We start from the raw sequence: 13,624 nt of genomic DNA, 5'->3' as shown, positions 1-13,624 counted from the left end.
TCATTCTGCACACGCAAAATAATGCACTTTCAAGCTGCTTTCACAACTGTTTTTGCCATTCCGCACAGCTTCAAAGAGCCCTGAAAGCAGCTTGAAAGTGCATTATTCTGCGTGTGCGGAATGAGCCAAGGTGAATTATTTTTTTAAAAAAGAAACTAAATTCTTCTGGCCTCTCATTCATTCTGATTGGCATTCCACTTGATTTCAAGTATAGTGAAATAAACATAGAATAAGCCCCCCTGTATAAGTTGGGCAACCCCATCCAAGAGGCTGGGTGCCTGGACATGGCACTATGGCTGTCCAGGCCCATAGTCTGAAGAAGGTCTCCTAGAGGTGTGGGGAGGCTATGAACAAAAACCCACCTTTGGAAAGCCCCCATTGAACTTAATGGACTTATATTACTGAAAAGGTAGCATAAGTCAAAAGCCCCTGCCATTAGCTGAACAGAGGCAATGGTTGGGTAGAAACTGATTAATGTTGGCTCCTCCCCCAGCCACACCCTCACTGCACCACTGGTGGAGGTACAGGGATGCTTGCACTGCCGTGACTTACTGCCACAGGGGACTGTGACAGCCACCCACGGGTGGATCTGCCCCTCCACTGGGCAAGTGCACTGGGGGGGAACAAATCCACCAGCATGGTCCTGTGCTGCTCCCAGTGGCAAATTTACCCCCACTCCCCATTGGATGGGGTTGTTAAACAAGTTGTCCTCAGAACAGCTAGCTATTAATGGTGTATTCTTATAAACAAAATGTATTATTCCAGTTTACAAGCATAAACATCAAACAGATCTTATTAATATCTATGGTAAATTCAGATGACCATGGTCTTATGCAGATGTTAATGGTGTTATGGAAATCATGCTTCATTGTGTTTTTATTTTTAACCATGGTTAAACATTATGTCTCTATATGCATGCAGTAGTTCAGAATTTCCTGAAAACAAGAATATAAAATTATGGTTTAAGGTGTGGGTTTGCAATGATTAACATACCGAAACATTACACCTGCATTCAGAAAACCACAATAAAGGCAATGTCCCTACTTTTCTGTCTGCATGGTATCATGCAGATCTTTGAACAGGCAGGTCTCTACCTAAATAGAGTTACTGTCACCAGGCCTTAGTGAGGCAAGCTAAACCATGATTTCAATAATCACTTGGGATCATAACTGGGCAGGAAACAACCTATCACGGACCTATGACAACAGAAGCCATGGTTAAGCATTATGAACATGCATCCTAAATGACCAAACCATAACCATACCGGAAACCAGTTATCTTCAACCTATGCACACATAATTAATCCATCCTTAAAATGCTTTTGGAGCCACACTATAAACCATGCAGATAGAATCACTGTGCAGTGAAATTTCAAGATGTGATCAAGTTTGGTGGCCATCTGAAGTCATTACCCCATTGCTAACAAGTCGCCATTGTGATCTGACTTTCTCACCTACCTCTAAGCTGGGGTTTCCAGTCTCCTAGTGGTGTCTGGAGTTTTCCCAGATTTACAACTGACCTCTAGACTACAGAGATGAGTTCCCCTGGAGAAAACAGCTGCTTTGGAGGGTCGAACCAAAAGAATTGTTTTTACAGCCAATTCTCCCTTTGTATTTAAGGAGTCTCAAAGCAGTTTACAATCGCCTTCCCTTCCTCTTCCCACAACAGAAACTTTGTGAGGCAGGTGGGGCTTAGAGAGTCAAACCTAGGCCCCTTCCGCACACACAAAATAATGTGTTTTCAAACCACTTTCACAACTGTTTGCAAGTGGATTTTGCCATTCTGCACAGCTTCAAAGAGCACTGAAAGCAGTTTGAAAGTGCATTATTCTGCATGTGCGGAATGAGCCCTAGTTCTCCAGATTAGAGTCCATCACTCTTAATCACTACTGCTGGACTGAATCGTATCACAACCCTGCAGAACTTCCTAGGCTTTGCCCTCCACAGGCTCCACTCCCAAATCTCCAGCAATTTTCCAACCCCGAGTTGGCAACCTTCATCTTGACGGAAGACTAACTTCTGTTTCTGCTGTCTCGGTGTGAACAAGGAGACATATTTTGGTCCAATACTACACTAAAGACTGGAGAGCCAACAGAATAAAACAGGATCATGTTGTATCTCACTACAATTAACTTAGGGAAGTAGCTTTTCTCAGGAACCAAGCCTCATCCAGTATGAGACCATTAATCAAGACCACACAGTGATTAAGTACTTGCCTTTAACCATAGAAAATACCCTGTTGGATTAGCATTCTGCCAAAGATAGAACTATACCTCTGTCTGCATTCCATATTAATAGGTCTGTCTGGAACAACATTTAATTAAGATTAATTTGAATTACCCACTAAAGCTACATGACACTGCTCAAATCAAGGCAGCTCCTTACACATCTTGTTGTCTGGACCTCCCCTCTGTTTCTTCTGGAAATATTTTTAGGACTTTGAACCCTATTTGGCCAGTCACAAAGCTCATTTGATCAGTCCTTCTTGACCTTCCAAGTCTCAAAAGAGTGGAGTAAATATTTCGACTCAACCTTCTCATTCTAGGAATAGTGCCAGCCTCCATCATTTCTGCCTGGGGCTACCATGTTTTATGAGTAGCAAAGTCCCTGTTCTGGATACCTCTCCTGTTCCTCTGCTTTTCTTTCCCTTTGGATTACTTTGGCTTATTTGCTGCCTGGATTCCTACTTTAAAGACAGGGACTTTGCTTGAACCTGCACAGGCAGGTAGCTCTGTTTTCTTTCTTGTACTTCATCTAAGTCTCTCTCCTGCAAGATATACTCTGAGGAGTGAAAGTGGCAGAAAAAGGCTTCTGTTCATTACAGACTATTTCAGAGGGAATTTAGCTTGAATTTGGATCACTCTCTCACTGGCATTTGTCTATGGTATAGATTCGTAATAATTCCTAATAGTGATCATCATCAACATAGCAATACCTGGTCACAACAGGGCCAATGAAGAAGAACATGAGAAGATCACTAAATATGCTTTAAAGCTCGAGATTTAGCAACTATGGCACAAACCAGCTGAGTCGATCACAGTGGTAGTCGGCACCCTGGGTGCCATTCAAAAAACACTAGGGCTGTCCTTGAAACAGCTTCAAATTGACAAAATCAACATCTGTCAGATTCAAAAGGCACCCTGCTGGGATCTGCACAAGTACTACATCAATAAATTATAATGTCCTAGGCCTCTGGGTGGAGCTCGAATTGTAATGAAAGGCCAACAATTAGCTAAAGAACTGGCAGCTGTGATATTAAAAAAATAATATAAAACTAATTCAAGCAGATATGAGTTCAATAAAATCCATCTCTCAAATTTATTTTTTGAGAGTCGGGACACAACACAAGGAGTATGTAAATGTAACCTACTTTCTATAATTCTAAATGAATAACTACGCTATACAACTCATCAAAATAAATGAATCCATTGGGTATATCAGTCTAGTTGCTTTTTAAAAAGAAGACTGGCTTCTTAATGTAGAAAAACATTAAATATTTTAAAAAGCAAAAATTGCCACAGTTACTACCATGTATAAAAGACACAAATCCCAGTACACAAGCATTCAATTGACTGTACCAAAAAGCAACATGGGAACTGGCCCTCAATTAGAGTGATTAAATTACTTCTTGTATGGTGGTTTGTGGAGCAATTGATCACTGCTGACAAAAGTTCAGCTCTATTATATCACACAATATCATTTTGTACAGAATTTTTCTTAAGAGCATGGCATTTATCAAAGCAAAAAAATAGTATGCTGCTGTGTGCACCAGTGGCAGCGAATGGCACAAACATTTTATAAATTTTTAAAAGGTCTTAAAGCATAGAATGAAGCATGGTTCAAATGACAGGAGAGGTCAGTGTGTGTCCAGCCCAGCTTCCTCTTTAGAATAATTCTCTTCAGATAATGTTTTAAAAGGCTCAAACACAAGCAAAATGGCTTCCTTTATTAATATGACCTCCACAGACCCCTTTGTTTTGATATTTTGTCCATATTTCTTTGTACTTTGTTTACCCTATCCAGAAACGCCCATGTTTTGACCACAGGCTTCTCTTCAGATAGCGTGCCTGCTCCTTTCCCAAGGAGCAGGACCAAAGGTCCAAGGAGGAGTGATATATATTTTTGGATTGGAGGAGAGAAGCATGTAGGATGATTGGGATGAGTCCAACTCACAGTTTTACAGGTAAAGCACTGGACAGCAAGGTTCTGTGAACATAGATATGGAGTGTGAATGGGCCTCTGTAAGGTCTCTTCTGCACAAGCCAAAAACAGCGGTTTAAGGACGGTAAAAACACCATTTTGGGAGAGCAACTCGCACAGCCACCATTGCTGCAATGAAGCTTCAACGCTCTATTTCCCCCCAAATGGTGTATTGCTGAATCGCTAAACTAGTGATTCTTTCCACAAATGGTGCACTGCAACCAGCGCTGAGCGAACAGCCAGGAGTGTATTTTTTTTCCAAAACTCAGCATGCAGTTCTTCCTCTTGCAGTGTAACCTTTTCCTTGCAACATCAAATTAGCATGTGGGAAAGACTTCAAGATATTACTTCTCTACTAAACATTCTAGGTTATATGTGTAGAGCTTCTCATGAGGGAAGGAAGTGGTACAGGCAGAAGGTGATTTAATTCCTATGAAGTGTTTTGTCCCTCCTCCATCACACTATTAGAAATATAAAAATTATAATAAGCATTATGACTGTTCATGAGATACTATATGAACACATTTTTATTTCCTTTTTCTACAGTCCACAATCCACTTTGAATTTCAGTGGGGAAGGTGAGAGATCAATAAAACAAACAAAACAAACGAAGAAGAAGAAGAAGAAGAAGAAGAAGAAGAAGAAGAAGAAGAAGAAGAAGAAGAAGAAGAAGAAGAAGAAGAAGAAGAGAGAGAGAGAGAGAGAGAGAGAGAGAGTTTGGATTTATATTCCCCCTTTCTCTCCTGCAGGAGACTCAAAGGGACTTACAATCTTCTTGCCCTTCCCCGCTCACAACAAACACCCTGTGAAATAGGTGGGGCTGAGAGAGCTCAAAGAAGCTGTGACTAGCCCAAGGTCACCCAGCTGGCGTGTGTGGGAGTGTACAGGCTAATCTGAATTCCCCAGATAAGCCTCCACAGCTCAGGCGGCAGAGCTGGGAATCAAACCCAGTTCCTCCAGATTAGATACACGAGCTCTTAACCTCCTACGCCACTGCTGCTCCTACAAATAAAGAAAACCAAAATGTTTGTCACCTAGGAAGAGTATTGAGGGTGTGGCTTATGAGAACAAGTGGGAAGAGAAAAACTGAAGGTAGCAAGCAGGTGGGCTTTGTGGACTTAATTAAGGGGCTCCCTTTTTCCTCATAATTTGAGCACTAGATTGGAGGAGTAGAATGATCTTGGTCTGTCAAGGACGATGGTGCTATTATTATTATTATTAGTCGTAGTGGTGGTGGTGGTGGTGGTGGTGGTGTAAGTAGAAGGGCTTGGGAAGCCAATTAAAGCTGGCCCTGCCTTGGGAATGCCCCAGCTCAGGGTCCTGAGCTGGAGAAGCTACGCTGGTGCCTGCACTGGAAAAGTTATTATCCTCCCTATTTTCCAAAAAAATTCAGGCAGAACATACAGTGCTCTATCTCCATTTTATCAACAAATTAACTCTCTGATGTTGATCTAATACAATGACTGACCCAAGCTTTGTGGCTAAGTGAGGATTGGAAATTCCTTACAAAGTCCAGCATTCTGCCATTATGGCACACTGGCTGCCAGTACGTGATATTTGTTACCATGAGAGAAAGTTTTCCTGAAGAATCATTTACATTATACTGTGGGAGTCAAACATACTATAATTATAAAGAAACATAAGCCCCTTTTAAGTATAATTTCTCAAAAGCAGCAGCTACTCAGTTTCTAAGCAACTGGGAAAATCTGGAAAACCTTAAACTACATGCATATTTGAAACATACTATGTTATTTCTGGGAAATAAATTAACGGTATGGTATGCAAGATCTAAGCTCATTAGTCTAGATCAGCGCTTAGCAACAAGACGATTAACTGCAGGCATTTAGGCAGTAATGATTAGATCTTGACATCAAGATAAAAATGTCTAATTTTCATTTTTTTTCATTGATATTGTTGCCACTCTGTCAGACTGTATAAGATAGGACATTCCGTGGATTGTGTCATTGCTATTCTTTTAGCCAGGGAGAAGAAACCTGACCTAAGGACCTTTGCGGATTAAGGAATGGTACACAGGAGTCGTCACTAGAGATGATGGACATGAAAAAGGAGAACCAGAAGTGTGGTTCCCACTTCATGATTCTACAGTCTTCAGAAGATCACAATTGACTATTGCTCTGCCTGCTAACCTGGATAATTCAGCCAGTTAGTCAATACCATAAGAGGTAATAGGCCTATAATGGTTTTTCATCACTTAAACCAGGGGTAGGGAACCTGCGGCTCTCCAGATGTTCAGGAACTACAATTCCCATCAGCCCCTACCAGCATGGCCAATTGGCCATGCTGACAGAGGCTGATGGGAATTGTAGTTCCTGAACATCTGGAGAGCCGCAGGTTCCCTACCCCTGACTTAAACTATGTAGTTTAGTAAATAGGTACCCCCCCCCATGCTTTCAACTGTAGCCACACTTCCTGAGAATTAAACTATGTAGAAAAAAATAATGTTTGGAGAGATTTCTCATCTTGAGGGGCACAATCTGGGAAAAGACTGTTTTCATATGGTAACACCCACCTGATTTGATAGAGTTTGTGAACTACTATAAAGGTATCTCAGCTAGAGCTACAAAAAAAAAAAACTACCAAGTGATCCATCTGCTATCACTATGTAAACAGACCTAAAACGCTCTCATGGTTTTACAGCTGACATTCAGGCCTTTCTGGAATCTATTTATTTGTTTGTTTTTTAAGGAGATGACCCTCTATTTTTTTTCTTCTTCTTCCCAGAATGCAAGTGCTGTAATCTAACACTACAGCAAACAGACAGTCAACCTTACAACATCAAGCATCAAATCCCCCCATTCTCCCATCCCATGTCCTTTTTCATGTAATAGAGACGAACCACATTTTGTGTTTATTGATTCTGAGAATTCCCCCCTAAGGCATATCCTGTGCTCCACAAAGTACCAAAGCCACATCTGATGTTACAGCTTTGTGAATAACTAATGACAACCACAACAACAATCATTTGTAAAGCACTTAAACAGAAACTAAGCGTTTCATAGATAATTAGTGTATGGGAAAAAATACTAAACTGCCCCCAAAGGCTTAGACAGTATAATATTGATTTCCCTTGTGAGTTCCTGAGGAGTAAAGAGAGCAGAGGAGACAAAGGGGGAGATTAGAATGTGCAAAGGTAATGTATAATTTATAAAGCACAATTCCTTGATAAAAGCAGACAATCGTTTTGAGATTTGTATTTTTTAAAAATGTAAAACATTTAAAGGAGCATAAAAAAAGCAAAATGTTTTAAAGACTAGGGGGAGAGAATTTCTGGCACTGAACAGGACAAATAAAAGTAGATGACTGTAATCCTAAACAGTTACAATGTTCCAAGTTAACTGAAGTCAATGAGGTTCGAAGTGAGTAACTCTACTGACAGTGCAATCCACCGGGGGGATTCATGGACACAGTGTGAGGGTGTGCCAACTCAGGTGCACACTTTGGTGGTGAATAAAACAAATACTCTGGTGAGGCAAGTGAATATGTCAGTGGCAGAGTGCTGCATGACTCAGCAATGCTTGAATCTGGAGGCTGCCCCCATGCCAGAACTCCTCCGGCCCAGGAATCTGAGCCAATGTGGGTGGGGCCAGTCCAAAGGCATTCCCAGGAGTAGAGATGACTTTACTTGGCTTCCAAAAAGCTTTCAGCCTGGGAACATCCCCAATTTGAGGGTTTTATTTGTTTTTATTTTATGTTTTATTTCCAGCCTCAAAAGGTTTTAAATAAATCCTCTTAAAAAAACAGTTCCCTGGTTGCTCTGATTCCCTGAACTTCCTCCTCGGCGCCGTTTTCTGAGCTCGCTCAGTTTCCCCTCACCTGTTCATTTGCAGCATCTCTCTGTTTTATTTGGGGGGGGGGCAATCTTCAAAGCATTGAGTAGATGAGGAGTATAGATGCAGCATAAGGTTGTGAAGCACTGAAGCATTTTCAACATAGAACTCAAAAGAAGTGTGGGGGGATCACTTAATGGTGGCCAAGAATTGTTTTGAGGGCGGGGGAGAACAATGTTATAAACCGCTTTGGATTGGCTCCATCAGTGTGTGGGGGTTGGGAGGGCAATAGAAGCTGACTAAAATTAGCTCCTCCCCCTGGAATATGCCCAGAATGCCACTTGCCATGCTGGGCTGGAAAATGACAGCAGCTTCTGGGGTCAAGAGTCACAGAGCCGCATCATACCATCCACCTGTATATCTCCCCCCTGCACCATCATATTTTCCCCTTGCAGTGGAGTGGGCAGCAATGCACCGACTCCCATGGTGAGACCACCCCCCTCCCTGGATTGCACTGTTAGTCCTTTGCGCTTGGACTTCCTCCTTGTACCCAACATTACTCGCAGTGAGAAACGATGGCCATTTTTTTTGCTCTTCCTTCAACCTCTTCATTTCAGAAATGGTAATTATCACCCTTCCAATACGCTGACCTATTCCTGCTATCACTCAACCATTTATTTCTTAGGCCTCCTAATTCTGTGTCCATGTGTAATGTTATTGTTTTGATCCCTTACTAACATCGTAATGTCCTTTGCTGCAACTTTGATTTTCTTGGGGAACCAATCTCCATATATTCGGGTGTTAGATCTACCTACCTCCCACATAGTCAGTCTGCCTCTGGCTAATTCCCTGCACTATCCCAAGAGGCAGGACCAACCAATTTGGGTAACAAAAGGTTACATGTATCCCCACAGTGTCAACCATCTTATACTGAAATGGTTATCAAGGTTAATTACTTCCAATTAACAGCTTTAGGAAATAGCCTGGAAGGAGAGGGGGTGGGTGAATGGCAAGCCAGAGGAAGAGAGAGAAAAACAGACAGAGAGTGAGGCAGATAAAAAGAAACGGAAGGGATAAGGCACAGAAATTAGACGGACAGCCACAGACAGCCAGCAACACAAGATGGTGGTGACGCACAAGAGGAACATGAACAATGTATGCTCAAGATGGTGACAGATACAAGAGAAGGTGGGAGGAAAGAAAGTGTCAAGCAACACTGACTGAATGTATCATGGTGGACAGAGGAGAGAAAGAATGTTCCCAAAGTATAGTTCTGCATGTACCAGACATTTTATTTTCACAACTTTGTTGTGATCTAGCAAATTAAACTTATAATAATAAATCATCGATTGCAGCCTTGTAATAACACTTTAAAGATGAACAGCTGTCTGTCTAGAGAAGGAGACCATTACCGCCTACCTAACTCACTGGCAACATTCACCAAGATCACAGACAGGTGTCTTTCCTAGTCCAGTTGATGGACATACTTTTCAGTGGAAATGCCAGGGATTGAATTTGTCATGTTCTTCCCTTTAACTAGAGGAAGTAGGGACAAATGTGGTATTATATGAATGCCGAGGCTCATGCTGTACTACTGAGATGCGGCTCTCCAAACAAACTAATAACTTGAAACCAGAATTATGTTCCTGCAGATACATTAGTAACAGTCCTAAAGCAATCAACCAACATTGCCGGGTAACATTCCAAGAAGGCCTTCAAAACTCTGCTGATATTATCACCAAAGCAAAGCAGGAAAAGTGAATGCGGGTTACATGAAAACTTGTTTTCGGTTTACATGGCAGTGGGGAAAAAATAACCTCCAAATAACCTCCAATTTATAAATAAGAAACTGGAATAAGGAGAAAAAAAAGCTTTTGTCAAGACCTTTCAAATGTAATTTTGATAGAGTGTCCTGGTTCAGCTTCAATCACCCACTCACAATTCAAGGAGTCTTTATAATACCCAGGCCAGCCTGGAGAAAGGATGACTCCACTGGGAGAAGAGAAATGCCCACCACAGGGAGCTGGAAAACAAAACAAAACAGATACATATCTTTTTTTTCAGTCTGGGATCACTGTAATTACTCATTCATTTAGCCTTTATTTGGCATAAACAGTATAAAATCACGTCAAAATCGCATCAAAATACAAGCTTGCAACATATAACAAATGAAGTAGATTCATACATACTGTTGCTTACGGGATATTTCCAGCAGAAAGTTTGCAGCCATTTTACAGAATGTAGCATCAGAATTATTTAATAAAAACAATAGTCTGCTTAGTTCGTCCAGCTCGCTAGGTATCATCAAAAGCAACCTACAATATTTGATTCTAATACTTGTTGATTTAGGACAACAGAATAATTGGTGAGTTAATGTTTCTAATTGATTTGCATCACATGGACACACCCTTTTGCACATTTCTAGGTTGCTATATCTACCTCGTAGTATGGCAGAAGGGAAAACATTGAAGCGAGCGAGTGAAAAAAACTCTTCTCTGATCTGGATTGGTCAGATGATACAGATAGGAGGCCATTCTGTTATGTTGTAAGGGGATTGATAGATGTAAAGGTGAACAAGTTTTCCTTGCTGCCAGAGTTAAATAGTTCCATTCTCTCACCAACAATTTTTGTTTTAATAATTTATATGATTCTGAACAAGTTAAAGGTAGAAGGGAATCACTGCAATTACCATGCACACAGACATAAAGAGAAATGCAAACATAACTGCAGACTTTCAATAGTGAAATTCTTGCAGAAATGTTCTTGGTTCAGCATTAGAGTTTTAAAGTAGAAGATGCTGCCATGCATGCAAGGTGCATCCGAAACATCAAGAGAAAGCGGTTTTAATAATGAGGTTTTAATACTGGATACCTCATGCACAGAAGCAGGTGAAGCTTTAAAGATTTGGCACGCTTCCTGATCCAGAAGGCACATTTTTCCCCTATAAGTGCATCTTTGGCAAGCAAAACAAAAGGACAACACAACAGGGAACTTAAAAGAAACAGGATTCATGAAGGTTTGTAGATTTTCAATATGCTCCCAGTGATACCATTTTTCATGATGCCAGTCTGAGCATTTTGGGCACATTTTAATACTATTGTAATCTTGCAGTATGCTGTCAAATGAGGCTGAAAAGACCTGATCCCTAAAATTGATGGGCAGATAAAGAATCAGTTTGGATCTCCCCACTCCCAATCATGGGATTCCAGCAAACAGATAAGGCAGAAAGCTTATTACGATTTGTCCGCATTTGTGTTAAGCTATGGAGTCCAGGTTTTTTTCCCTATCAAGGCAAGAAGACCGCTGCATGAGAATATCATCCACTCAACATTTTGTCTTCTTGAAGAGTCAGATCAGTGTGTGAAATGGCAAAATCTTTTTCAAATGTTTACATTATTTTGTCAGATAATAGGTGCTTTTCAATTCACCACAGCAACCCACCTTGTGTAAAGTTCAACCCACTGCTTGCTGAAGCTGGTTCTTAGACAAGAACATCTTCGCCTGAACAATCCTAAGAAATCCCTTCCTTCTTTTTTATCAGCTCAGTTAATATTTCATACACTTTGAACAGTTAGCCATGAGAAACTCACAAGGCAGACCGATTTTGCTGTTGTTTATTTCATTTGTTTTGATGATGGAACTACTGATGTAAAACACAACTTTACAGCAACCCGCTTACAGCATCTCCAAGCTGTTAAAGTAATATGTTTCTCCAAAGCACGTACAAGGCTGCAGCAGGAAACTGCCATAATTGGAGGATGTAAAGGATTCTATGGTCGAGGGGGAGGGATAAAGGGCAATGCTATTATGGTTCTTCCCCCAGGACTGATACCAGACCAACCCATGGTGGGTTGGAGGAACTCTGTTTTTAAGACTTACACTCATCCTGCCAACCCTTGGGGTGCCTAGCAGTGCAGTGGCAAAATCAGGAGCCCATTCCCTGCATTGGCTAGTTTACCCACAAGGACACAGTAAAAGCTTGTCTAAACTTCCCTTGCTCATATCTGCCTTGCAAAATACCTGTCACACACCCTCCAGGAAGGGATCAAGACAGCACAATTACCCTTCCCTGGAGAATCACAATGACCCTGCCCTGGAGAACATTTCCATCTACTGCCCTGGACTATTCGTCCTGCAAAGACAAAGGACTTGTTAATGTATTTATCCCAAATATTGTCCCAAATGAATGTATTTGTATTACTGCCCGTATTGTATTAACCCCAAAACTTCTTGCTCTGATTAATCTCTCTCTAATTACTACCTTATTTGTATTGCCATTGTTTTACAGTTATGATGGACTCAGCAGTCTGTCCACTTTCTGGGCACTCCCAGCTCAGCCCATCAGGCTTAGCACTCAAACCATTAGCTTAATGACGCAAACCATTAAGGTTGATGTCTGTCTTTTGTCTTTCTGCAGAAAAGCAGGATTCCCCTTTGGCCTGGGAGATTAAGGGCCACTCTGAATAACCCTGAGAGTCCTTTTTTCCCTATAAGAAGCCCCGTCTCCCAGTACCCAGTGTCCAGTACTTCTTAGCCTGCCTTGGGGTTCAGTTGCTGCTGCATGTCATCTGCTTTCTACCCTGCTTCCTTGGACCCTAGTGCAGGTCTCTAGTCCCTGATTCATGGACCCAAAGCCACTTCAGGATCTGGTACGATATCACTCTAGGAATTCCCCCAGTTCCTCTACTATTCCCAACATATCCCTTCAACACTACTTATATCCTAGGACTGTGTGTTCTGCTGCTTGGATTGTTGTGTGCTTGTGTACCCCTATTATCCCTAAATATATTTGTTAAACTTTATTTTGCTCTCTTTCAGAATTTCTTGAAAAAGCTGATCTTGATATACATAGGCAATGAAGACCTCAAGCTTGCCTGACCTTTTGCTAAGACAAGAGTCTGCCATCGCTAATACCTCCACGCTAAAAGGGACAGACTCCCACCGTTTTGGGTAATGTGACACCCTTTTAGAAAGCAGAAAGCCTTTGTTATGCTTCAGCAATTGAAGAAAAGTGATGTCCCAGGAAACAAAAGTACACATTCTACTGCATTTACCTGGCAAATCCACTCATTTGGACAGATTAATATACATGCACATAGAAAAGGTATCTACAGTGGCAGCCCAATTATTTAATCCCAAACAAATACTTTTCTAAGTTAAACCCTTATAAGACCACTGATTTGGATAACCCAATCCCTGCCCAGCAGCTTCCCATGGGCTTTTTGGCAGCAAAAAACAAAGAACTCCTCCCTGCCGTTTGAAAAGTCCTCCATTAAGTTCAATGGGTTGATGGGTGGCGTTAAATCCAAGTCCTGGGCAAAGCCAGGGTGGAAGCTGACTAAAGTGGCTCCAACTCTGGCCACACCTCTGGAATGCCATTACTATGCTAGCAGAGCCCGTGGGGGCACAGGAGAGCTGACTGTCATGGAAGGCTGTGGCAACCACCTGCGGGTGGATTTGCCCTCCCCTGAGGTAAGTGTTCCAGGGAGGGCAAATCTACAGCCATTGGGCCCTACTGCTTTAACAACTCACTTCACCCCCTTCCCTAACCCTAACCCACCCCCACCCCAGATTGGGCCATCATTGATTTACAAGAGTGTAACTCTGTTTAGGATTGCACTGCAAATTCCATAATCC

At 41.7% G+C, this 13,624-nt stretch overlaps 1 protein-coding gene across 1 annotated transcript in view; it reads right to left on the bottom strand.

Moving 5' to 3' along the window:
• The window catches only part of CSMD3 (CUB and Sushi multiple domains 3), a 751,931-nt gene that overhangs the window by 265,993 nt on the left and 472,314 nt on the right, over window positions 1-13,624 (bottom strand). The window contains exon 16 of the mRNA XM_048507427.1: window positions 9,872-10,010. Within this exon, the coding sequence (XP_048363384.1) occupies window positions 9,872-10,010 (139 nt within the window). The remainder of the gene's footprint in view (window positions 1-9,871; window positions 10,011-13,624) is intronic.

This window comes from Sphaerodactylus townsendi, linkage group LG09 (genome assembly GCF_021028975.2).
Source record: "Sphaerodactylus townsendi isolate TG3544 linkage group LG09, MPM_Stown_v2.3, whole genome shotgun sequence".
NCBI lineage: Eukaryota > Metazoa > Chordata > Lepidosauria > Squamata > Sphaerodactylidae > Sphaerodactylus > Sphaerodactylus townsendi.
Note: the sequence above shows the minus strand (reverse complement) of the source record. Positions and strands in the feature narration are given on the sequence as shown.